At 41.3% G+C, this 26,105-nt stretch overlaps 1 protein-coding gene across 1 annotated transcript in view; it reads left to right on the forward strand.

The window, feature by feature from the left end:
• The window catches only part of hmcn1 (hemicentin 1), a 493,052-nt gene that overhangs the window by 418,411 nt on the left and 48,536 nt on the right, over positions 1-26,105 (forward strand). Inside the window, exons 79-87 of the mRNA XM_078218304.1 lie at positions 5,276-5,413; positions 6,003-6,137; positions 8,461-8,730; positions 9,843-10,033; positions 11,898-12,111; positions 13,338-13,472; positions 14,463-14,653; positions 15,917-15,998; positions 25,282-25,551. Coding sequence (XP_078074430.1) covers positions 5,276-5,413; positions 6,003-6,137; positions 8,461-8,730; positions 9,843-10,033; positions 11,898-12,111; positions 13,338-13,472; positions 14,463-14,653; positions 15,917-15,998; positions 25,282-25,551 — 1,626 coding nt within the window. The remainder of the gene's footprint in view (positions 1-5,275; positions 5,414-6,002; positions 6,138-8,460; positions 8,731-9,842; positions 10,034-11,897; positions 12,112-13,337; positions 13,473-14,462; positions 14,654-15,916; positions 15,999-25,281; positions 25,552-26,105) is intronic.

Genomic DNA, 26,105 nt, shown 5'->3' on the forward strand with positions numbered 1-26,105 from the left:
ACATGTAGCATACTGCATTAGGAACAAAAAGGTTTTCTCCGCTGACATTAATATTTTGACGTCATTAGGCTCATTAACAGAGAGAATTACCCGTCCATCCCTCTTGAATGTTCTACCCAGATGCATGATTGCCGGTATGCTGTTGAGCATAACTGTTTCCTTGATGATCTCCAAGCACACCTCTAGAACTCTGCTTATTGAATTAGCTTATTTTGAATACTTTTGGTTGGATCTGGCATGAAGCATCATCAGAGACGGTAACAGCCTGTGTTAACAGAGACCACTGAAAACAAAGCATCCAGGAACTTCCAAATGTTTATTCATTATATACAACTATGTACAAGGCCAAATAAGCATGAGGCTTTTTCCAGAGACATCACTCTGAGTTCTGGAGACATGTAATCTGACATCACCTATGATGTAAAATAGCTATTCACCCTTTATACTACGTCCACTATATCTGCACCCCCCCCCCCTCCCCTCCCCCCGCCACCAACCAGGACTTTCATTCTTCTCATGAAACAATTTATACACATCTTACTTTCCCCTCCACGCTCTCTCTCTCTCTCTTTACACCCCCACCCTCCTCATAGTCTCTTGCACAGTGGCATCAGTCTCCAACTATGTCCTTGGCTCTCTTAAAAGGACATATAAGATGTATGTTCTCAATATTCTTTTTGGAACATAACTGAATCAGAAGACAGAGATTCCTGTTTCTGGTGTATAGCATAAAGATGGTGAACAAACATTCTCTTTTTCTTCTTCTACTTTATACTCCCTTTTGAGGTCATGCTGCAAGTTGCTCTTTCTTAGTCAGCTTCCATTAAAATTTGTATATGTAGGGGTCTGCAATCTTCTGATCCAACAATTTCATTTCCTGGCCAAATGATCTATTGCTCAAGTACATTCAATGATTCCTGTACCCTGAATGAACTGTTGTACACTCCCAATGTTTAATTCAAAAGTAAATCTGATGGACAAATAAAAGAGTTAAGATTATTGTATTGGGTTTGTCTTTCTGCTGGCAGTTATTTGGCCTGTGTACCCTTTGCTTTCACGTCATTTGAGTTTGTTGTTCACTCGCTGTTGTTATTTTGAGAGCTCCAGCAGTCAAGGCAACATCTGGAATAGAGCAGAATGTCACCTTGGGTTCCAGACTATATTGTCTCTTAATGTGTCAGGTTTTTGTACTGCTACCTCTATTAGATTCAGAGAAGTTACACTTTCTTGTACCTCTGAAGTGTGTGTGAGCTCAGTAGCTAATAAATCAGCAGTTTCAGTCACTTCCTCTTCTCCTTGACCTCAGAGTTTGGGGAACCAGCTTTATGTTCTACATTTGTTTCACTCACCATTGTCGGAACTTCTGTTCCTGGTTTTTCTTCCTGAAAGTAAGGGTGTGTTATGTCATTGGTGGTCTTTACCAAAATAGTCAAAGGGATTGGCAGTCACATTCCTCAGTAATGGTCTGGTCACACTCGTTAGTGGTTATCATCCACTCTGTCTTGGTAATGTAATGTCCAGAATCTCTGCCTCTGGCTGATCACTGCTGCCATTAGTGGTCTTGTCTTTTCTTCATCCAACCTCTCCTCAAACAGTGATAAAAGATCCAAAATGTCCTTCTGTGGTTGCATGGGTGGAGCTTTCTGTGTGGCGACTAGTTCAAACTGTTCCAGGCTGACATGGGTTTGCCCTGCTACTGGTCAATAAAGAAGCTGAAAAGCTATACGAGCATTTCCGGCTTACACAGAGCTCTCTTAATTATAAATAATGTAGAAAGTGTCGATAAGTTATCTTCCATTACCTCAAAGTGTGGCAGTCATCTACCCTTGTACCTTGAGATGGGTTCCTCCTGGACTGTGAAGTTAAGTTATAGATGGTTGAGGAAATTCAGGTTTCAGCTACAGTACCCTACCAGAAAGAATGGACGTTGCTGCTCCATGTCCAACATAAAATTGGTTCCATGGCCATTGACTCTGATACCTGCACTCCAAAAGGTCTCCTTGGATTCTGCAACCTCACCCAGGAAATGCACTGTGTTCCCTTGCATTTTTTACTTCCTGGATTCTATTGATCTAATTTGTCTCCCTTTAAATTTTTGAGTAGGAGGCTTTCCGTTGTAGCATGCCACTTTAAAATGTCCCGGCCTTTGGCAGGAATGACACTCTGACACTCTGCATGTATGATGCAGCGTTATTTATAGCCCAACAGGAGCACTGGATAATAGTGCCCTCTCTTCATTCTAGGTCTGCTTTTAGTTGGTGCGCTGGTACCCCTATTGCTCACAGACTGGCTTTAGTCAGTAGTCTGACTCCAGGAAGGTTGTTCTTCATCCCAGATTAAAATTCCATTCTGCTTCTGAAGCTCAGCCTGTCTCACTAATTGAACTGCTTTGGATAATGTTAGTTCTTCTTTGGACAAAACTGCAAGAAGTCAGATAAGCTTTCGTCAAGGACACCCATCGCTCTACGGTTTTGGATGAGTTCCTCCTTTAGAGTCGCATGCTCACAACTATCGGCCAAAAGATACAGGCCATTAATGAATGAATCAATACTTTCTTTGGACTCTTGAGAGAGACTGTTAAACCTCATCCAGTTTTATGATGATGTTTCTGAAGGCTGTAATATGAAATGAAGGCCTTAACAGCCTCCTTGTAGGTTTGTGTGTTCTCATTAACACACTGTGTTAATAGAGTGTCATCTGCACTGATTTCAGTGGAATAGATGAATGTACTAATCTGCTCTTTATCAGGCTTCTGAGTTAACCCTGAAGCAGTCATTTATCTGTTAAATCTGCAATGCCAGTTTTTCCAGTGTGCGATTTGGCCTTCCACGTGGTTAGAGAAGTCGGGAAGAGGTAGGACTTTGTCCATGACTTTAATCGACTGTCTTGGGAGTAATTTGGTGCTTTTCCTTTTGATTCCTAGCTGCAGTTGTTCCCTTGCTGCTGTATTCTCAATGGCTTTCACTTTCACACCATTTGCAGTTTCATTAAGGATCCTTGCAATTTGGTTAGTTTACTGGTGCCATCATGAAGTATCATCAAAAAACGGCCCCAAGATACGCTAACAGAGATTACTGAAAATTATTTATTAAACTATATACAATTATGTACAGGGACAGAAAGGCACCAGGCTCCTTCCAAAGGCATCACTGAGTTCGAGAGACACGTGATCTGACATCACTGGTGTTGTATATTAGCCATTAGCGTAATAGCTATTAACATTTTATATTCCATGACATGTAGTTTCTCATCAAGGCTTTGTAAATTGCACAGTTGTTTCCATTCATATCAGCCTATTCTTCAGCTGACAGTTTATTCTCGAACACCTTTTCTCCAAAGGATGAAGGATTTCCCTAGGCTTACCCTCTTTATCATTTTCTTCAAATTGTTCACCTAATTACAGTCATTACCCAACCATACCTGGTCAATTCCTGATAATTTCACTTTACATTGATCGATTTCTTGTAGATTGCACATCTTCAATGCACAGAGCATCCAAACCTTTTGTCATGAGGCGATTTGTATCTTCCCCAGTGGGGAAATGAAGGTTTTGTTTCTCACTTTAAAAATAAAGCTTAGTCAAGTCTAGCAAGTTGTAATGAAAAATAACTATCTCCTCTGATCTTTGGATTCTGGGCCTTATCTTTGGCTTCAATTAGAACTCGCAGTGAGCTGACTCCAAGAGGCCCAGTTTTCTCTTTTATGCCAAGTACATGTTTTCTTATGCTCAACAATGTTTAATTCTCGAGATTAATCATTGTTTAACTAAAACTTGAATGTTTATTTCCCCAAACTCACGGCGACTGTTCAAACATGTTCATGTCCCTGTAAAAGCTTCACAACATCAGGTTAAAGTTCAACAGGTTTATTTGGAATCACAAGCTTTCGGAGCGCTGCTCCTTCTTCAGGTGAGTGATGAAAGAGCAGCGATCCGAAAGCTTGTGATTCCAAATAAACCTGTTGGACTTTAACCTGGTGTTGTGAGACTCCTTACTGTGCCCACCCCAGTCCAACACCGGCATCTCCACATCCTGTAAAAGCTTGTCATTTGATAGTTAATCCTCTCTCACTCCCGACCCCAACTTGTCTTTATCTAAACTCTGCTGTCTTTATTTGTAGTTGCTGCTCCTCTAAACTTCCTTTCCGTCTCCTTTTCAGCATTCACACACACATTCAGCTTCCTATAGCTTAATGCTTAAAATCAAGAATTCTCATAATATTATAATCTAAAATTTTCCCAGCATCTCGAAACTTATGTCTCACAGTCTTGATCCTTTCTTTGTTTTGGCCTCATATGAATCCTATTTCATAATTTAATTGTTGTCTCTTAAACTTTGGTGTCTGTGAAATGGCCTCTTTGTCTCTGAAAACAAAAATCAAAACTTCACTTGAAGGCTTTGAAAATCGTATTTGCTTTTCTATGCAAATTCCATTTTCCTCTTCTAAACTGTTCTTTAATTCTCACAGCAGAAGCTGTGTCAAGTAGAATTCTTATTATTCCACAAATAATGAATAGATGGATATGGGAAATGTCTCTTAGTTAGTAGCTGAATGTGGGCTGTTTAAACTCATTGTTTTAACTGGAATAAATCATATAAGCTCTGAAAGCCCACGGACCTTTGATTCCAGTGTAAATTCCAGGAACTGCCAACCAATGAGTAACAGCAGTGATCCCACCAAAGTATTTGGTGTCAAGAATGATCATCTATTTTGCACAAATTGAGCAGACTCATGATTCATAAGGGTCACACCTTACTGGAAGAGAGAAGCCACAAGTTGCAGCAGATTGGTGTCGGATCTGGGAGAGCAGGCGTACCAAGGCCATGCTCAGATACGCTACTAACCTGCACCCACCAGCACTTCCTCCCAGGACGCAACCTTGTTACTTTGTTGTCCTGATTGGTGCCCCTTCCTCTAGATTCACATCAGAATTGTGCCAGAAGTGATGAAGATGTTCATCCTAGAGTGCTAGAATCATAGCCATACTCGCACTTGGCTAACTTTCAAAACTCAGTTTTGGAAAACGGCTTTGGGCAACTCCATATTTAACTTTGAAGCACCTTTGTGTTTAATATGGCAGCAATTTCCAAAGGTTGTACCTGCATTTATGGATCATGCACCATGTAGCACAATGATTTTCGATCAGAACAGATCATAGGATAACTATGAACATTAGGATATGAAGGTGCCCTATATCAAGGATTTGCAGTTTTAAAAAAAAGATTAGATGACTAGTTTTGTGGTGTTTTTAATTGTGATTCTATTTACCACCCAGAACCTCCTGTCATTCAAACTCAGCCTGGCAATCTGGATGTGATTTTGAATAATCCCATTATTCTTCCATGTGAGGCTACTGGCACACCAAACCCCACTATTACTTGGCAGAAGGAGGGCATCAGCATTTACACAGCAGGTAAAATGGTCAGAACTTTTGTCATTCCAAAAATGCATCTAAGAATTCTGGCCATATTCAGCAGATTGGCTGTATCAGGTAAACACTACACCACATTTCTAATAGAGTTAGATATGTTTCCTTTCATCTTTCAGGGTGGCACAATGGTTAGCACTACTGCCTCACAGCACCAGGGACCCAGGTTCCATTTCCCAGCTTGGGTCACTGTCTGTGTGGAGTTTGCACATTCTCCTTGTGTCTGCGTGGGTTTCCTCCGGGTGCTCCGGTTTCCTCCCACAATCCAAAGACATGCGGGTTAGGTTGATTGCCGTGCTAAATTGACCCTTAGTGTCAGGGGGACTCGCAGGATAAATAAGTGGGGCTGCAGGGATAGGGGTTGGGTGAGATTGTGGTTGGTGCAGACTTGATGGGTCAAATGGCCTCCTTTTGCACTGTAGGGTTTTTATGTTTCTATCTTAGATAATAGTTCCAGAGTCAATAAAGTCAATGATTTGGTAACATTTCTCCACAAATCTAAGCTCAATTTATTTTCTGTGTGTTGTAACTCAGTGCTACCCAGGATAAAGCCTCAATGCTTTTGCTTGTACAGGAGGGGATTACACCGTTCTACCCAATGGAGGTCTTCAGATTACTCGTGCTGCAGTAAAGGATTCTGGAACATACATATGCGTTGCACAGAACCCAACTGGCACAGCCTTAGGAAAGATAAAACTGAGAGTGCAGGGTAAGTTACAAAAAATGTCATTACTAAGGTGGCTTATTTTGAGAAGTGGCAGGGTATCTCAACAGACATCCATAACATTTTTAAATGTATTGAAATCAAGAGTAATGTCTTTATTAATTTTCTTTGGTGTTAATGTTTGTTTTTGATGCTCTCTGTGTAGTGACACACAGCAACTGTGGGAAGAGTGTAGAGTTCTGTGAGCATGCAAAGCTTGGGATTGGGATGAGGGGAAGTCAAACTGACAGCCAAACAGAGTTGACCACTGGGACATACTATATGGTTTCCTCAGGCACAAACTTGTGATTTGCGGATATAGATCCAGCTAGGCGGGACTTCAGTTGCAGGAGTAGATTGGAGAAACTGGGAGTGGAAAGGGAGATTTGATAGGGATATTCAAAATCATGAGGGGTCTAAACAGAGTAGATGAGGAGAAAGGGTCCCACTTGTGAAGAGTTCAAAAACCAGAGGACACTGATTTGGAGTGATTGATTAATGGATCACAAGCAACACGAGGAAAATTATTTTATGCAGTGATTACGATCTGGAATGCACTGCCTGAGAGTGTGGTGGAGGCAGACTCAACCATGGCTTTCAAAAGGGAATTATATAAGTGCCTGGTGGGAAACAAATTGCAGGAAAAGGCAGGGAGTGGGACTGCTTAAGCTCCTCTTGTAGAGAGCCCACACAGGCTCAAGAGGCCCTTTTCAGTATTGTAACCATTCTATGATTCTAACCAAAGTTATCCGATCAGTAGTATATTTCTAATGCTGCATATAACAACAATGACTGACTGAATGTGTCTGAACAATATGAAAATGACCTCCATAAATAGAAGTCTCTCCTTTGTTAATGATTGTTTTAGAAACGTATGCAGCCATATAACATTTTGAGTCACATTTTTTGAAAGAACAGCCAGAATGCGCCTAGGCGCACATGCCAAGATCAAGAGAGGGCACACGGAAGGCGGCGAGAGAGCGGGAGGGAATACATGAGAGAGAGGGAAGATCGTGCACACGTGAAGATAAAGTTGGGCGCACAAGAGCAAGAGAAGAGCAGGCAAGCGATAGAGCTTGAGAGAGAAAGGATGCAGACACAAGAGAGAGGTGGCATACATGAGGAAAGGGGTGCCTGGGCAAGAGAGGGCACGCATGAGAGAGGAAGGGGGTGTGCAAGCACACACGAGAGAGGAAGACAATGGGTGGGCACACTTGAGAAAGAGAGAGAGGAGGTGAGGGGTACGCAAACGAGAGTGATGGAGAGGGCGAGCGATAGCAAGGGGGCGCATGGATGCACACAAGTATGAGCGGGAGAAGGAGATTGTGCGTGCAAACGGGAGAGAGAAATGTGTGCGCACATGGGAGTGAGTGAATGAGTGTGTGCGCGCGGGGGGAGAGAAAAAGAGTGCGTGCGTGAGGGATTCAGTATGAGTGCAGGTGAGAGAATGTGCGCGTGGGCAGAAAAGTATGTGTATGTGTGCATACCCAATAGGGTGGAGAATGTGTACACGAGCAGGAGTGAGTGCCTGGGACCAGGTACGCGCGCGGTAGGAGCGAGCGAGAGATTGATACTGGAGTGTGTGTGTATGTGTGTGCGCGGCAGGATGGAGAGTGAATGCACATGGGGCAAGAGGGTGCACAGGCGGGATTGACTGTGTGTAGGTGGCGTGTTTGAGAGAGAGTGAGCACGCACGTGGGATTAAGAGAGTAAGTGTGTGCGTGTGTTTGTGTGCGATACAGTGAAAATGTGCGTGCTTGATTAAGAGACTGTGTGTGCACGTGTGTGTGTGGAAGTGAGAGTATGTGCGTGCATGGGAGTGAATGTTTGCACGTGTGGCATTGAGAGAGTGTTTGTGTGTGTGAGAGTGAGGGTGTGTGAGAGTCTTTGCCATACTCCCTGTCTTGGGTTTCTCACTGATTCGCATACACCTCATAGTGGGTGAGAGTGAATGAGTAAGCATCCTGAGACTGCGAGTGGGCATAACACTCTCACACTCTGTCACCTTTACTAATTACTCTTTTTGAACGTTAACAATTTATTGTTGAGACATCACTTTACTTTGCCCAGGAATTCGATCTTTTTTTAACAGCTCAATTTATTTAGAAATTCAGTTCAGTGTCATGCCAAACCTTATCCTTCCAAAATTTGTCTTTTAAATGAGAAAAGTTGCAAAATATGCTCACCCCCCCCCCCCCACCCCCCACAGCAAAAAGTTTAGATGAGCCTGACCTGCAATATGCAATAATAACATTTTGCGTACTGTGCCTAAATATTTCTTAAATATTTTTGTAATTTAATTGAAGTTAGTACTTTCTCTTTTTTTAAGTGCCTCCAGTTATAACAGCCCATCCAAAGAACTACATTGTTGCTTTGGATAAATCAGTCACCATGGTCTGTGAGGCCAAGGGTTATCCAATTCCTGAAGTCACCTGGAACAAAGATGGAGAACAAGTGACCGAGAGCATTCGTCAGAGGATCCTCAGTACTGGTGCCCTACAGATTGCCTTTGTCCAACCTAGAGACACTGGACGATACACATGCACAGCATCTAACCTTGCAGGTTCCAGCAGTTCAGTCATGACTCTGACTGTTCACAGTGAGTGTTATTCTACGTTCCACTATCCACATTATCCTTTGCTTTTAGAGCATTTAGAATTATTTAACTATTAATAAAATGAGGTTAAAAGAAACACCTGGACCAATTTGTTGTGGCAGTTTTCAGGCATGAATGAAGCAGTGAAGCAAGGAAAGTAGAAAAGCAGAATCTTAACACTTTGTTCCCACGCACACCAGAACCGTTATTATTGTTTGTGAGGGTCCTTGAAACGTGAAGATCTAATGACATCAATGGTTCACTGCTGCAATTTTCACACACTAATGTGCAGATTGTGCACCATGCAAGCTCTATCATTGTGAATGATCTAACTAGCAGTCCTTAAAGAAATCACTGTAGGCTTGTCAAGCCAACCAAAAACAAATAACTTATGAAGCAATTTCCGTTCTCGTAACAGGAACATGAATCCTCCTCTTCAACCCCACAAAAACTGACCCCAACCAATGCCAATCTCTCCGAGGAGCTCTCTGAGGATTTCTTCCACCTTCCCCTCACCTTGCCTACGTGGCTGGGCTCTGCCCTGGAGCCATTGGGTCTTTGTCCTTCTCTGCTGCTTGAAATGCACAAGCAGCTTGTGTGGAAGCAAGACGTGATGGAGAACCTTGGTTGTGCCTCAGATCAACTCCTATCAGGAGGTCTTGCAATTTATTCACCACCATTTCAGAATTACTAGCTCAGGTGGTTCCATGTTACAAGTTGATGTGGATATAGGCTTGCATCATAGAGTTAGAGATCTCGAGCATGATGTCAAGGAGGGAGGCGCTAGGAAAAGCGAAACACTTGCAAAAAAGCAAGGAATGAAAGTGGAAGACAAACTGCTCAGTTTTCTGTCTCCAACTCGCTGTCAGAAAATGATATTAATATAGTACTATTCGCCTCACTCTGCTTCCTTCAGGCTTGATGAAAAGTGTAGGCTTCTATCAAATAAAAGAAAAAAAACTGTATATGAGAAAGGTATCAAAGATTTGGAGATCCAACATATATACCACAATGATTTTCACCCAATATATTCCATGTGCTGAGTTCATGATTTGTACCTGCTGCTGTGAGCAAGCAATAAATTGTATTTTATTTACTCAATCTGCCTTGTACAGTCCCACCAACTATCCACACTGCAGACACCGAATACACTGTGATTGAGGAATCTCAGGGAACTTTGCCATGCATTGCTGATGGTGTTCCTGAGCCAGTGCTTACCTGGCAGAAAGATGGCACAATCCTGCGTGACACACCAAGAAAGTACATGTTGATGCAGTCAGGAGAACTCATTGTGGAAAATACAACGGTAAGATTAGAGATCGGTTTTGAAAAATGTTTCCTGTCATTTGCAGATTAAAATGTAAAGTCACACCAGTGCATTTCAGAGATGGTTTTGATGGAATTGTGAGACATCATTGATAATTTAATTAAAGCTAACTGGACAGTAATTGACTATGAAGCGCAGGACTCTATCTCAGCTTTGGCTCAGCTGGTAGAACTCGCGCTTGTGAGTCAGAAAGTTGTGGGTTCAAGTCCTGGGGCCCAGAACTTGAGCATAACAATCAAGGTTGACGCTCTTTTCAAATGGGATATTAAAGCACGCTCCCATCTGTCCTGTCAGAGGGATGTAAAAGATCCCATATCACTTTCAAAGAATAGCAAGGCCATTTATCCCTGGACTCCGAGTCAATATTTATCCTCAGTCAATGTCATATAAATAGATTATCTGGTCATTGTGAACTTGCTGTGTGCAAATTGGCTGCTGTTTTTCCTACTTACAGCTGTGGCTACATTTCAAAAATATTTCAATGGTTGTGAGGCACTTTGGGATGTCCAGTGATCGTGAAAGGCACCATATAAATGCAAATAATTATTTTAATTTTCACTTCAACTGGTTATTTCCAGTTCAATTCCTGATGCAATCCAAAGAAGTGTTTGCAATTTTGAGGATGTTGTGTAATAGCAATAATGGTAGAACTGCAAGATCAGGTAAAAGAAAAAAAACTACACCAGTTACACAGCACCTTAAAGTTGTGACATTTATATGAAATTGCATCAAGAAACACAAACTCAGAATTTCTAGTACCTATATATATTCATATAAATATTTCATATATAACAATATAACCCATTTTAAAAAATTATGATTCATCTTTGTATTGAACCGTGAAAATGTTCAGCATGTATTAATATTTATCAATGAGGAGGCAGTGGTGTGGTGGCACTGTCACTGGACTAATAATTGAGCGCTCCGGGGACTCGGGTCTGAATCCCACCATGGCAGATGGTGAAATTTGAATTCAGTAAAAATCTGGAATAAAAATTGACCATGAAACCATTGTTAATTGTTGTAAAACTCCATTTGGTTCATTAATTCTCTTTAGGGAAGGAAACCTTCCAGCCTTACCTGGTCTGGTCTACACGTGACTCCAGATCCACAGCAATGTAGTTGATTCTTAAGTGCCCTTCGGGATGGGCAATAAATGCTGGCCTAGCCAGTGATGCCCATATCTCATGAACGAATAAAAAATAATTCCTGTGCTAACAGTATTCATTATCCATGACATGTTTAGCATGAATCTGTCAGAACCTCACCAAGATGGTCTACAGCATGAAATTTTAAAAAATATTTCAATGGATGTAACTATTCATTTTGTTGGCTGTGAGTAATAATTGGAATAATTATCAGGAAAGATAACCGGAGCAAACACTAAGCCAAGCACCAGAAGCTGCTTAAAGATTTGTAGGTACCACAAATAAACCAGTGTTTTAATGAGCTTTATTGCTCCAACTGTGTGTGCTAATTCAGTTAATTCACACCATCAGCTCAGTATCTCCCAACGGCCAGATCCCCTTTGATTCCTTCAACAGTGACAGTTCTTGGGATTTTTTTTAACGATATAATACCAAGTCTATATTGCAGGATGTGTTAACAATAATACACGATATAACATACATCAGATTTCACCAGAGTTCCACCTGAAATAAACAGTAGGTCTCCAGTTCTGCTGATCATCAACTCACATTGACAGTACCTGTGGAAATATCAGTAGCTCAGATCATCTCATTTTCTTGCCTGAAAGAGACAACAGTGGAGCAAAAATAAGGAGAAACCAGGATTTTCTATTTGTGCCAAAAACATGATTGTAATTTTCTCTTATTCCCATCAGCCTGATGACACTGGTAGTTACACATGTACAGCTGCCAACGTGGCTGGTCGAGACTCCAAGACCTTCAGCCTGACTGTCTACGTCCACCCAGCTTTTACAGAACTGCCTGGAGATATATCCTTAAACAAAGGGGAACGCCTAGCATTGAGCTGTGCAGCGAAAGGTATTCCTACACCCAAGATCACTTGGACATTCAACAACAACATTATACCTGGTGAGAATATATATGCTTTAAATGTAGCAGTAATCCATACAAAAAAGCCTGGCACTTTCCCAAATCAGCAGTCAATTGTTTTTAAATGATTCCTGGGGTTTTGCCTCCATGGTATTTTTTCTCTAGCAGCTAATTCCAATTGTTGATCACTTTTCTAAAATTTATCATTTGGTGGTTTGTTCATGTGCTTCCTTGGCCTGCCGAAAACAGCATTTAAAATTACTCTTTGTCCCCATTCACTTTCTCTGGACAAGTTTTTTTAAAACTATTAAATAATTTTTCCAGCCAGCCACCCACTCATCTCAACTTTCTTATCAGGCTTTCCTTCTTTCTCAGACATTGGATGTACACTAGCAAACATTTATTTGCACCGAGGACTACTCCTGGAGACTGCGTTAAGAATTTCAGATAAAGGCAGGACAGGGCTCTGCTGTGAAACCTCCAGGTCCAACAAACAGTGACCCCCTTCTTGTATATGCTGACCCACAAAAGATGACCACCTAAATGAGGGATCAGAGTTTCTCTGGCACCTGTAGAAGAAAGCTCAAGCATGAGTCACTATCTTTAGCAGAAGAGGAGAGAAAATTGGTAGAGAGGAAAAGATGAGTTACAAAATGGTTAGGCCTCAACTGGACAACCCTGGGTATCACACTTCAGGAAGAATGTAACATCTTTAGAAAGGGTACAGAGGGTGTTCCCCAGGAAGATGCCCGGGATTAGGGATTCCAGTTATGAAGAGAAGTTGGAACAGAGAGGTTTCAAGATGACGAGTTTTGATAGAACAAATGGAGAAAAATCATTTTTGCTGGTGAGTGGGTCAGTAATCAGTAATCTAGGTCATCAACAAAAGACCTAGAGGGGAGAAGAGGCTTCTTTTTCAATGGAAGTTGATTCCGCAGATCATTTTAAAAGGGGATTAGGCAGGTACTTAAAAGATGAGGAATTTACAAGGTCACAGACAAAAATCTGAGGTGTGGGACTAAGCACAACTGCTCATTCAAAGAACCAGCACAGGACCAGACAACCTTCCTCCACAGTAAGATGCTATGATTCTGTGAAGGTACAATAGTTAAAATAAATCCATCAATAAGTTACCATTTTTACAGAATGAAAAAGCAAATCTGAAAGTGTATTGAGTAATAAATGTTGAAATCATAAATTCAGAAATCGAGAAACAGATCAGATAATTTCATTCTCATAAATAAACACATACTTTATTCCTACAGCCCAGTATGACAACATCAATGGACACAGCAAATTGGTCATTGAAAAGGTATCAAAGGATGACTCGGGCACATACGCTTGCACAGCAGGAAATAAAGTGGGATCTATCAAGGCCATTGGATCTGTATATGTCAAAGGTGAATTGAGGAAGACCTGCGAGTTCCTTTGTTTTGTTTGCACATGTCGGCCTTTTAAGTACTGTTCACGCCAGTGAAGTTTGTTTTAACTACATTTCCAGAATTGGAATTTCTGACCAAGCCCTTTTAAATATTGACATGTCCACAGAAAATGCTGAAGTTATGCAGCAGTAAGCTACGAGCATCTATAAAGAGATTAAAGTTTCAGGTACACGTCAACATTGGTCCATCTGAGTCACTGGGTGCCTGCCAAGATGGAAACATAAGCATGTATTTGTGAATGCTGTTTTTCTTTCCATTCCGGATGTGGGCGTTGTCCGTAAAACAATTGAATGGCTCTTTTCATAATGATAAGAAAAAAAAGCTAGTTCATCTAGTTTATCCAGTAATAGCTGTTACAGAATTAAAAAGCAAATATGGAACTGTGCTTTGAGGAATACAATGATGTGTTGAAGTCATTAATTCATTATATCTGATACTATTATTTCTTTTGCTTCCTCAGTACAATTAATGCAAGATTACTCCATTGCAGCAAAGTTAAAAGGGGTCACATGGTGGAATTTTCATTAGTTCTTGTATAAATATGAAAGCATTTTTAATGGGTGCAGAAAGGCCAATTGAGTTGTCAGCCAAGTTTTACTGGCATTCTCAGCATTGGTTCGACAATAATTTTATACATATACATTTTAAGGGTACATTTCCAACTCTACACTTCCTCATGCATTGCAAACACAAATTGGAAACCTGTCCGTTTAAATTATTAGTTAGGAAATCTTAAACAGCAGCCCTGAATTTCCAGCAAGCTCCTTAAAGATCTGCAAAGTTGGTAAAATTATATTTTCAAGGAAAAGTGTACAGAAAATTACCATGTCTCAGATAATTTATTTTATCAGTTCTGCATGTGATGCTTTCATTTCATGGTCTGTCATTCAATAATTAATTCCATCATTGGTTTTGTTGAAAATTAAACACTGTCTGTTAACACCACAGAGCCTCCAATCTTTGACGGTGACTTCAATCCAAATCGCATTGAGCCTCTTGGAGGCAATGCTATCCTTAACTGTGAGGTCCGTGGTGATCCACCTCCCACTATCCAGTGGAGTAAAAAGGGAATCCATATCCAGATCACCAACAGGATTCGCCAGCTCCACAATGGCTCGCTAGCCATCTATGGCACAGTGGTAAGTCGGTCAATGGATATTGGAAAAGTGGATATAGAATTGATTGTTTAGTCAGTATCAAATACTTGATATCATGACAATCTTAAAACTAATAATCATGCACGATTTCATGATACTGACTGTAAACAGGAAGTTGCATGTATTAATGCAACTTCGGAAATTAACCTACCAGAATAAAACCCTTCGCTTAAATTTGTAAGCACAATATTTTACTGTATTATTCGGCTACCAATTTAAATGCTTTATAAGCATTCCAGCTAAGTGTGAAAAACAAGGACAGGAGTCAACTCAAATTCTCTTAACAATCTTCCCTTTATTTAACTTTAGGTAACAAACTCAAATTTACAACAGTTGCAACATTTTAACTTTTTTACTGAACTTTAACTAAACATTAACTCTAATTTTTTTAACTGAAAACAGATACTACCCGGTTTAGAACAAAATGGCCAGGTCCATTCCCAATGTAAATTCTGTGCTCATGGTCTTTCTCTGAAGATGTTCTTCATGATACTCTTGCGATGGTTGATCTCTGAGTTATTGCTGGAAACACGAGGCTGAACATGTGCCTTTATCCCCATACTGTCCTAACCTTCCAGAACATTCTGTGACACCCAGCCAATGGTGTAACCGGAAACCGATCAGATTGCTCGACCAGGCCAATGGAATTACTTGCAAATGACTCCATAACACTCGCTCAAGCCTGCATGTAAGACACATAGCTTTATTCCCCATTGGCACCATCAGGTCTAACTCGAAGTAAACAACTTCCCATATGTGGTCAACACAGGAAGTGTCAGGTCACAGCTCACAGCCCAGACCATAGCAACAGCAACTTCACGACGTGTACCTGTTTTTGACTGAAAATACCAGCATGTTTAACTCTGCCAGAATTGTTCTTTAAAACCAATATTGTCATTATTGTTGTTAAAATCATTGTTGCAGTCATTCCTTCCCTGTCCACAAATGCCAAATTCCATTGTGATATGCTGACAAGGCAGGTTTGCTATTGCACTATTCACGGATACCATTCAATCAGAACATATTTCCCCAAGGGTTTGTTTATCCAGAAAATAACTTTGTTAATTGGCATTAAATTATTCTTTATAGGATAGTTAATCTGTTGTGTCTGGTATCAGTGCTGTTAGATTCAGATTAAGATTTAGAGGGCAGTGTTTGTGTTTGAAAAGTAGCAGCCCTGAATGTACATTCAAAATGCATAAATTTGGATTCACCCTGCTTTGTAATTTTCTGTTCCATCTCTAGAATGAAGATGCAGGGAATTATAAGTGTATTGCTACGAATGATGCTGGTGTGGTTGAGCGCAGTGTGACTCTGACTCTGCAGAGTAAGTCTGTATTATTGTATTTACTTAACAAGTAATTTGTACACTAAAACATTCATGATGACCATAAAAGAAACAATGGTTTTTCCCATCATGAAGGAATGCTGTTGTAAATGGACGTTGATTTATTTTGGTTAAAAGCACTTCTCTTAACTAGGGAGGGTCAATTTTAAATCAGTCAGAGCTACAGTGAGTAAATCTCACTCTGTTCAAGATTAATTCCATTAGATTTGAGACATTCCTACATTGTTTAAAATATGTCTAAATCCTTCACTTGTTTCTGCTTTATTACAAGTCTTTGAATGTTGACTTTCCATCGGCAAAAGACTTCTCCATGTCCATGAGAGTAAATGGTTTTCTTGCAGATTTTTTGGACATTTCCAAATGACTCTGAAGGGTATATTTTCAGTCCTGATACAGAATATCCAGGTCATATGATGCATTGCCCAATGTCCCTGTGTATTGAACCAATGCTTAAGTCATCTATTTTTTCATCTATGACTCTGGATCTAGCACTGAATTGAATACAACACTGTAATCACAAACAGACAAGTCAATTTATATAAGAATTTTCTATCAAAAATGTGAGCATGGGATATTAATTATCAGAAAGTTGACACAAATAAAAATATGGTGCACACAGGAATAAAATTTTAAATGTAGTTTATTGTGTCTTAAAATAATCTATATTTGTTGCAAATTATGTATCAATTCTTTAATTACTCACCATTGATTGTCTACCATCATTTTTTTTTGTTTCCCAATCCACCTTAGCCAACCTATCCTTCATAACTGCATAAATTGCTTTACTTCGGGTTAAATCTTGGGATGAAATAAATCATTTTCAGACTCAGGATAAAATTCTTTCATATTATGGTGGTACTGCAAGCCTAATGCTAAAGTCTGGTGGTCATCTTTGAAGCCTGGCCATCCCTGTTTCCTTGTAAAGGTCTTGTTGTTTTGTTTGATTTTGAATACTGTAAGGCTGAAGTCTTTTGCCAAATCTCCATCCCAGTGGATGGTGTTTCCTGCTAACTGCCCCTACAACTATCTGGTTGGTAAGTTTCAATCTACCCTTCCTGAACTAAACATAACATAAGAACTAGGAGCAGGAGTAGGCCATCTGACTCCTCGAGCCTGCTCCGCCATTCAATAAGATCTTTTTGTGGACTCAGCTCCACTTACCCGCCCACTCACCATAACCCTTAATTCCTTCACTGTTCAAAAATATATCTATCCTTACCTTAAAAACATTCAATGAGGTAGCCTCAACTGCTTCACTGGGCAGGGAATTCCACGGATTCACAACCATTTGTGTGAAGAAGTTCCTCCTCAACTCAGTCCTAAATCTGCTCCCTCCTATTTTGAGGTCATGCCCCCTAGTTCTAGTTTCACCTGCCAGTGGAAACAACTGCCCTGCTTCTATCTTATCAATTCCCTTCATAATCTTATATGTTTCTATAAGATCTCCCCTCATTCTTGAGGGGAGGCTGCCCTCCTTAAATTAAAGTGTCAAGTTAAGGCAGACACAGGGTTAATGTGGGACTGAGTATAGTACTGTTCACACAGTGATATAAGGAGGCATATGACCAGACTTGTGGTCAGTGTGGTGCTGAGCAGTGAAGTGTTAAGACCTAAACATGGAGATAGCTCCTTTTCTGTAACCCTTACATTATATATGTATATAGTTAAAAATAGTTTTAAAAGATGTTGAATGCTACTACAGAAGAAGCTGCATTGGATCTATCAGTAGAGACAAAGAAATACATTGAAATGCAGAGTCAGAAATCGAGAGTTAAAGAAGAAAATAAACAGTTGAAAGAACAGCTAATTGTCCTTCAAGATTGAATTCAAGCACAGTGCATAACCCTTCAGCAGAATGATGAAATAAAGATTAACTTGAGCAACGGAATAGTAGAAAAACAGACCTTCACACACTGCAAGGATCTCTCAGGTCAGAGTTTGTTCCTCTGACACATTTTGAAGTGAGACAAAATAAATTTAATGCAAACTTCGAAAGAACTGAGAAGCCAGTTTTCAGAGAAGGTACAGGAATCTTCAATACTCTTGGAGGAAGCCGAGGAGTACAATAATGAGACCACGGCACTGAAAGAAACAGTTGCACATTTGGAAGAAACTTTGGAAAAACATTACTTTCCCAAATAGGTATACAAAGAGATAAAATCCAAAACATGGAATGGCAAACAAAGGTGAGGTGTTTCAAAAATAATTGACAGACATGCAATTACAGAATGTGAGCTTGAAGGTTAGCATGGAGGAATTATACTCTGTCAAGGAAAGGCTGATCAGTGTAGAAAATCAGCTTTAACATACCAAAGCTGAATTCATTAAGGAAAAACGACAGCTGATGAGAACACTGGCATGCTGCTCACAGGAAATACAACACTTGAAAGAGGACCCGAAACACTTAAATTATTAACTTGTAGAAACAAAGCTCGACCTTCAATTAAAAATCAATGAATTTCAAGCATTAGAAGTCCCTAGTGAACATTGTGACAAATGCCTAGGACCTCTGAGGTAAAGCAGCAAACAGATCTTTAAGCTGATGGATGTCAGCCGTAACCAGCCTTTCTCTCAGGGATGCCTGCATAGCCTTGGATCTCCTCCAAGTGATAGAGGATATCAAAACTACCACTGTTGTTAGTCAGCCAGAGCAGCATGTGTCCTCAAACACTAAAGACTCGGATTTCACATCGATCGCTCTCCTCTCTTTGCTGAGCAAGTTTTTTCCATCATCATTCCAGGTCCTAGAAAGTCCCCACTGGTCAGACCAAACTATCATCCATGAGATTATCATGACACCTCCAGTGAAAGCAGAACCAGAGAATGGTCAGCAGTCTGAGAAAACCCTATCTCCAACTACAACAATGGTACAAATGGTTGACACAACAACCACTGTGCATTCGCTACAACTTCCAGCCAGTATGCCACAGTCACAAGGGATACTGGAACCGGGTTCCAGTCTCTCACCATTGACAACAAAACACAAAGGTGAGTGTACCAAGGTGCCTTCCTCTTGCCACATGAACACTCTTCCTTAACCTCAGAAGGCTTTAAGAAGACCCACATGGCGAAAGAAGAAAAAGCAATGCCAAGGTGACAACACCAAGTCTCTACACCCTGCAATAAACAATTGAGAATAACAGCAACTATGGATCAATGCAACAGCTAAACTGACCAGGCATGGTTCAACATAAAGCAATGGAAATAGGAAATAAAAGCATACCCAAATGCCAGTCCAACCTCCAATCCAACAGTAAGAAATCGAACTTCCAGAGCCTGCCACTCTCCCAACCAAACAGCAAATGAGATGTGGAAAGGTTATAAGACCTCCAGACTGAATCTCTAACTTCAAGGACTTGAAGGGGGGAGATTGGGTAGTGAGAATGTTGTTAATGTTAACACTGTAATAGCAATAATGGTGGCATAGCATTAGGACTCATAACGATGCAAGACATGAAATAAACTACTGTAACCCTATATCTAATGGGACAAACACTGGGGGCAGTGGGTAGAAAGGGGGTCTGGCAAGTACAGGGTTAATGTGGGCCTGAGTACGGCACCACCAATAAAATGATGAAAGAAGGCACATGATTTAGACCAAGGGACAGTGTAGTGTTGAGCAGCGACATGTTAAGACCTAAACATTGAGATAGCTCATTGCCTGTGCCCTTTACTATATAGTTACAAGTGGTTAAGAAAGATTTTGGGAGTTAACCTGCTGAAGGCTAGGAAGATTTCTTTAACAGACAGGTTCTGTAACCAACACCATCTCAACAACTCCTACCCTCCTTACACCAACTGGCTCCTTTTCCCTTTAAAGGCTTTGAACACTAATATCCATCCAGCTCTCTCTCTTTATTGTTTTCCCTGCTAAGGGTTTCTTTCAACAATTTCCACAGCCTCCATCCCACCACCTAGCAGTTTATCTTCACCTTATGTTGTTTAATTGAAGATGTCCTTCTCTGCAGTGGCTGAGATCTGACGAATAATCTTTGCTGGCTTTACCACCATTTTCAGTATTTATAATGTATACTGAGTTGTGACCAAGATTAGGACGGATCAGATTGGAGGCTGCAGGAGCTACACTAATCGGTGAGCTGACACTGAGAAGTTGAAAAGTTTAGGAGCAATGGCAAGTTAGAGTCAGAGGCCTGACACATCCTATGCTCGAACCTCAAATGAAGTCCCTTTCCACCAGCCAAAGGTACACTGTGACAATTTGTTCCTATAATTAGATTTAATTCTCTCTCTTGCCAGAGGAAAGTAGAAAAAGTGAGGTCAAGGCTTCCCTTGGTGCAAGCTGTCATTGAATGCGGGCCGATCATTTTGTGGACACTGCACGTGAACTCTGCCTTACACCAGAATCGAAGGGGATTCCATTCTCTTAACGTCCGCTGGAGTGTGACCATGTGCTGTTTGGTGTCCTGACAGTAGTGATGAAGCCTTTGCTCTGCAGCAATCACTGTGCCTGCTGCATTTGATCCACCACAAGAAATAACAGCAGGGTGGCTACTGGACGACAAGGATTATCAGCCGATGACGTGGCTGATGACGGCAACGTGTAACCCACACGTGTGCAGCCTGCCTGCCTGACCATTCGGGACAGTACCCATCAGTGTGGGTGCTTTCAAAGTTTAAAAGTGCAGCTGCTTTCAATCAGAAGCAATTTTCTTCACCAAGATTTCCAGGCCATGACTCGTGGAACTTAAAACTTTGAGCGAAAGGTGTTACCTAGCGGAGCTCTCTGGAGAGGTTGGGTACCCTTTTGGAGGGGGTCAAGTACCTTTTTGGTGAGGTTATATCTGGATATGACTGTAAATGAATGCAAAAGACAGCTCAAATTAACCTGGGAATTGGTGACTGAGACATATGCCATGCTGCCAAAAGGTCTGGTACCACAGTGTGCCGATTCACATGCCCCACCAGTGGCACTTAAGGTCACAAAGGCTCTGAGGTTTTATGCTGCAGGCTCTTCCAGGGCCCAGCTGGAGATCTCTGTGGCATTTCACAATCAGCTACACACAGGTGCATCAAGGTAGTTATAGATGCCCTCTTTGCTTGTGTAGGGAACACATTAACTTCCTGATCGATGTGGCTTGTAGACCCAGAGGATCAGGGGATGAGCCAGCTTCCCTCAAGTACAGGGGCTAGCAACTGCACCCATGTCACCATAAGGGAACCAAGTTATCAGCCTGACACATTCATAAACAGGAAACCTTTCCACTACCCTGAATGTGCAGGTGGTGCGTAATCACACCAAAGTGTTCCTGTACATAAGTGCAGTGTACCTTGGCTATTGCCATAATAATTTTATACTGAGGTGTTTGCAACTGCCTCCATTTTATTCAGACATCAGCACAGGTCCATGGTTGGCTTCTGAGGAACAAGAGTTGGTTGATTACTCTCATTCAGGCAATTGCAAACAGAGGCCAAAAAACAGCCATGTGTTGACCTGCAATACAATAGAGGAGGCGATTGGCATCCTGAAAATACAGTAAGAGTTTTAACAACACCAGGTTAAAGTCCAACAGGTTTATTTGGTAGCAAATGCCATTAGCTTTCGGAGCGCTGCTCCTTCGTCAGATGGAGTGGATATCTGCTCTCAAACAGGGCATACAGAGACACCTGTTGGACTTTAACCTGGTGTTGTTAAAAGTCTTACTGTGTTGACCCCAGTCCAACGCTGGCATCTCCACATCCTGAAGATATGCATAAGGTATCTTGACCATTCTGGAGGAGCTCTATAGCATTCCCAGGATAGTTGTCATGTGCTGCATGCTCCACAATATGGCACAGCAGAGGGGTCTACAACCAGAAGGGGCAGAAGCCAGGCCTTTAACTATTAAATCTGAGAAGGTGGATGAAGAAGAAGTGGAGGAGGGGAAGTAGGCCCCTATCTGTAGTCAAGGAGCTGACATGGAGAAGGAGGGAGAAAGTGGCAATGAGAGACCAGCTGAGGAACAGGCCCATGTAGCCATGGTCAATTCTTCAAAGGAGGGAGTCATCACCAGAAGCTTATTAATTCAGAGTAGTTTCTTCTAGACTCTTGAAATGTCACCAATTACATTAACTAGTGAACAATTTCCACATAACAAACTTCTAACATGGGGTCACACTTCTTCAGTGAAACGCCCATCCCAACAAGAGAGAAAGCCAACAGCATATATTGAAAGTCAGTGCCGTCAACATGGCTTAAACTGATCATCGTAACCATTAGCCTCAACACTGTGTACAAAAATATGTCCTCTGGAGGTTCCCAGAATCACTGATGTCAATTCGATTCACACCACGTGATATGAAGAAATAGCTGAAGGCACTGGATGCTGCAAAGGCTATGGGCCTTGACAATAGTCCTAAAGACGTGTGCTCCAGAGATTTCAGTGCCCTTAGACAAGCTGTTCCAATACAGTTACAACACTGGCATCTACCCGCCGAAGTAGAAAATTGTCCAGCTTTGTCCTGTATATAAGAAACAGGACAAATCCAACCCGGCCAATTTCCACCTCCATCAGTCTACTCGCGATCATCAGTAAAGTGAAGGAAGAGTCATCAACAGTGCCATCAATGGCACTTGCTTAGCAATAACCTGCTCACTGATGCTCAGTTCGGGTTCTGCCAGGGTCATTCAGCCCCTGACCTCATTTACAGCCTTGGTTCAAACATAAACAAAACAGCTGAACTCCAGTTGTGAGGTGAGAGTGACAGCCCTTGATCTCAAGACAGCATTGGCACAGGTGAATAGCACATTGTGAGCGTCACACCTGTTTTTGGAATTTATCCCCTGGAAGTGGTTTGGACAAATTTGCCAGGTATACCCAGACACATTTAACATGGAAATGTTGAATGGAAGGTATTTACATAGGACTTTTCAATAGCAGTTGCAGTAGATGCATGATAATCAAAACTAAAGAGTTAAAGTTTATTTATTAGTCACAAGTAAGGCTTACATTAACATTCATTTCAGCGGGGTCTCCTGCTAGTTCCCCGAACGTGGGGAGCTAGTCTGAACCCCGCCGGAATGAAGTACTCCAGGCAGAGTGGGAAATTCAATCAGGACCTGAAAGGTCCCGATAATTAACTAATATACATATTTCAAATGCATGCAAAAAAGATTTAAATGACTGACCTTCCTTCCCGCCAGTTTCCAGCATGGTCTGACCGGTGACTATTCTCCGGCTCTGGGAGACGCGCATGCATTCCCGGCGCATGTGCAAATCCTTGTTCAAGGCCGCAGACACGTGTCTCCCACCGCGACCGAACAGAGAGGTTGCAGGTTACAATGGGAAAATCGCGGCCTGTATCTCTCAGCAACTCCCTTCCAATCCCCTGCCTCCAGTCATTCATCTTTTCCTGACCCTTTTGACTTCTTCAATAACCTTATCTCTTCACATTTGAACTACCTGCTCAATCCCTCTTTCCTCCCCCAACTTGCTTGGCAGTGATTTTTCTCATTCTTCACCTATCCATTCTTCTTCCACTCCTTGAATCTGTTTCACTTCTCTCCTACTCTTTCAGTTCTCTTCTCTGGTCTTTTAGTGCCTGAAGTTTTGTTTACTTTTAAATTAAACTTTTTTAAAAATATAATTAGTATGGAAAAGGATTTTGCAGTTAGTCTATTCTTTTTCTGTCTCACCTAGGCGTTGTTATAATCTCTCAATTACAATTGCAAGTGCTTTGCATAATAAATGAGGAGATAAGAATTTATAATGTTAAATTTGAATACCAGGAATACATGTAGAAAAAATATATTAACAAGATATATCTGTATTATAAGGACAGCTGGGTGAATATTAATCAGTCACAGGCCAGGGACAAATCATAACGTGCTGATTATTCTTAGGGTCAGTCACAGTAATCAATCCTTGGATTTTTATTCTACCTATATCAGTACTTTTCAAGTTCTTGGAAAGTGTGGACCATTTTCCACAGATTGGAAGCCTCCTCTTAATGAAGGCAACATTGACAATAAAATTAATCATTACCTCCAATGTTTTAGCTCATTCTTTGGTCAACTGAAGGAAAGAGCATTTGAAGGCCAGAATCTCAAACTTGAGACAAAGGTCAGAGTTTACCAGGCAGCAGTGACTTCTGCACTTCTTTATGCTTTGGAGATTTGGATGACCTATAGCAAGCTCCTCAGAACACTGGAGAAGTACCACCAATTGTGTCTGCACAAGATCCTCCAAATCCAGTGGGGAGAAAGGCTGTCCAATAACATTGTCTTCTTGCAGGCCAACATACCCAGCATTGAGACGCTAATCACTTAAAACCAGCTCTGATGGGCTGGACATGTTGCATGTATGTCTGACACCAGCATTCAAAAGTGACTACACTACTCAGAACTTGGAGACACCCAGGTGGACAGCGAAGACATCAGAGATGCTTTGAGGACATCCCTAAAGTGGTCAGATATCCCTGGCCTGTGACTGATTAATATGAAGAAACTTCATTCAGGAAGGTGGCACCGAACACATTGAGCGACTTAATCAGAAACATGCAATGGTGGAGTTGATAAGTCAGGGAGAGTGTACAAACCTCCATCCAACCTGGACCTTCAAGCACCAGCTGTCCCACATATGGCAGAGTCTGCAGATCATGCATCTGACTTATCAGCCATCACAGAACGCACTGAACCAGAGTGGAAGCAAGTCATCCTCAATCCCAAGGGACTGCCTAAGCCGAAGATTTAGCGATATAGTAATTTGTTTCCTTGAAATCTCTCTATGTGGGATCTTCGCATAGAATTTTGTAACCTACTGGTGCAATGTTGATATCAGAGTGACCTACAGACGGTTCTATAGGAATACACGATGTATATTAAAGTGGAGCTCATCTGCATTGGCATCAGATTTCAGTCATAATTCTTTTTGAACATATCCTGTTCATGAATCATTTTGTTTTTGAAATTTTGCAATGTAATCACCGGCAATGCTGTCAAATACATTCCTCTGTGAAATGATATCTTTAATGTTGTCTTCAAAGTTTGTCTTTGCACTTCCCTGTATGCTGTCTCTTACGTGTCTCTTACACATCTTTCTTCTTCTTGGACAATTTATTTTGATTTACCAACAATTCTTCAACATCTGTAGTGAAGTTCTGGCAGTTCTGTTAACTCGTACTCATGTATTTTTTCAACCTTGGTGGTACCCTGCAGTAAAAGCTTGGGTTCATTCCCAGAGGTTTCTCAATTTTAAAAAAAATGCAAAATAGATAAGATCTTTCTATGTTTCGCTTTATGTTAGTGTTGGTCTTTTCTCCCTAGGTCCCCCAGTGTTCACTGTTGAACCCATGGATACTGTTGCTGATGCTGGCACCACAGTGATGCTGAACTGTCAAGCAGGTGGAGAGCCACTTCCAACCGTTGAGTGGTCCCGTCAAGGTTGGCCATTAATAGGAAACGACAGGATCACAATCTTATCTAACAACTCATTGCGGCTTGCTGCTGTGCAGAAGGAGGACACATCAGGATATGAGTGTGTAGCCAGGAATCTGATGGGTTCTGTGCTTGTCAAAATCACTCTGACAGTGCAAGGTAAGTGTAGGTGATCTTGAATGCTTTCACTAATATAAATAAATGTTACACACTCACACACACACTGACCTAACGTCTCAACACACTAGAAATAGAAACTCACAACCTACTGACCAAGCAAGCTGCAGTACTGTTGCTAGAGCCACAATCTAAGCGGGATTTACTGTACATTTAAAAATACACCTTATCTTTTCCTTACATAAAGTGCACATAACTTGAATTGTATCAGGCAATGCGAAGCTTTTCCTCTGCATGCTGACCGTGTCATCGTCTTGAGTCGAGAGATCCTCAATTGCCAAACCTGCCTTCTACAAAACGCACATTATAAACAAAACATACCACTTTTCCTTTGAACAGGATCACAGAACATCTCGTGATGTTTTGAACAGGACCACAGAACATGCCCCGTTTTTTTAACAACAGCATACCCAGCGACCCATTTTCAATATCCCTGTGACCCATGCGTGGGTTGTGACCCCCATTTTGAAAAAGCCTGATATTATAGATCACATGGCATAGCAGCAGGACAGTTAGGACTGAGATGAGGAGACAGC

This window comes from Mustelus asterias, chromosome 8 (genome assembly GCF_964213995.1).
Source record: "Mustelus asterias chromosome 8, sMusAst1.hap1.1, whole genome shotgun sequence".
In the NCBI taxonomy this organism is placed as follows: domain Eukaryota; kingdom Metazoa; phylum Chordata; class Chondrichthyes; order Carcharhiniformes; family Triakidae; genus Mustelus; species Mustelus asterias.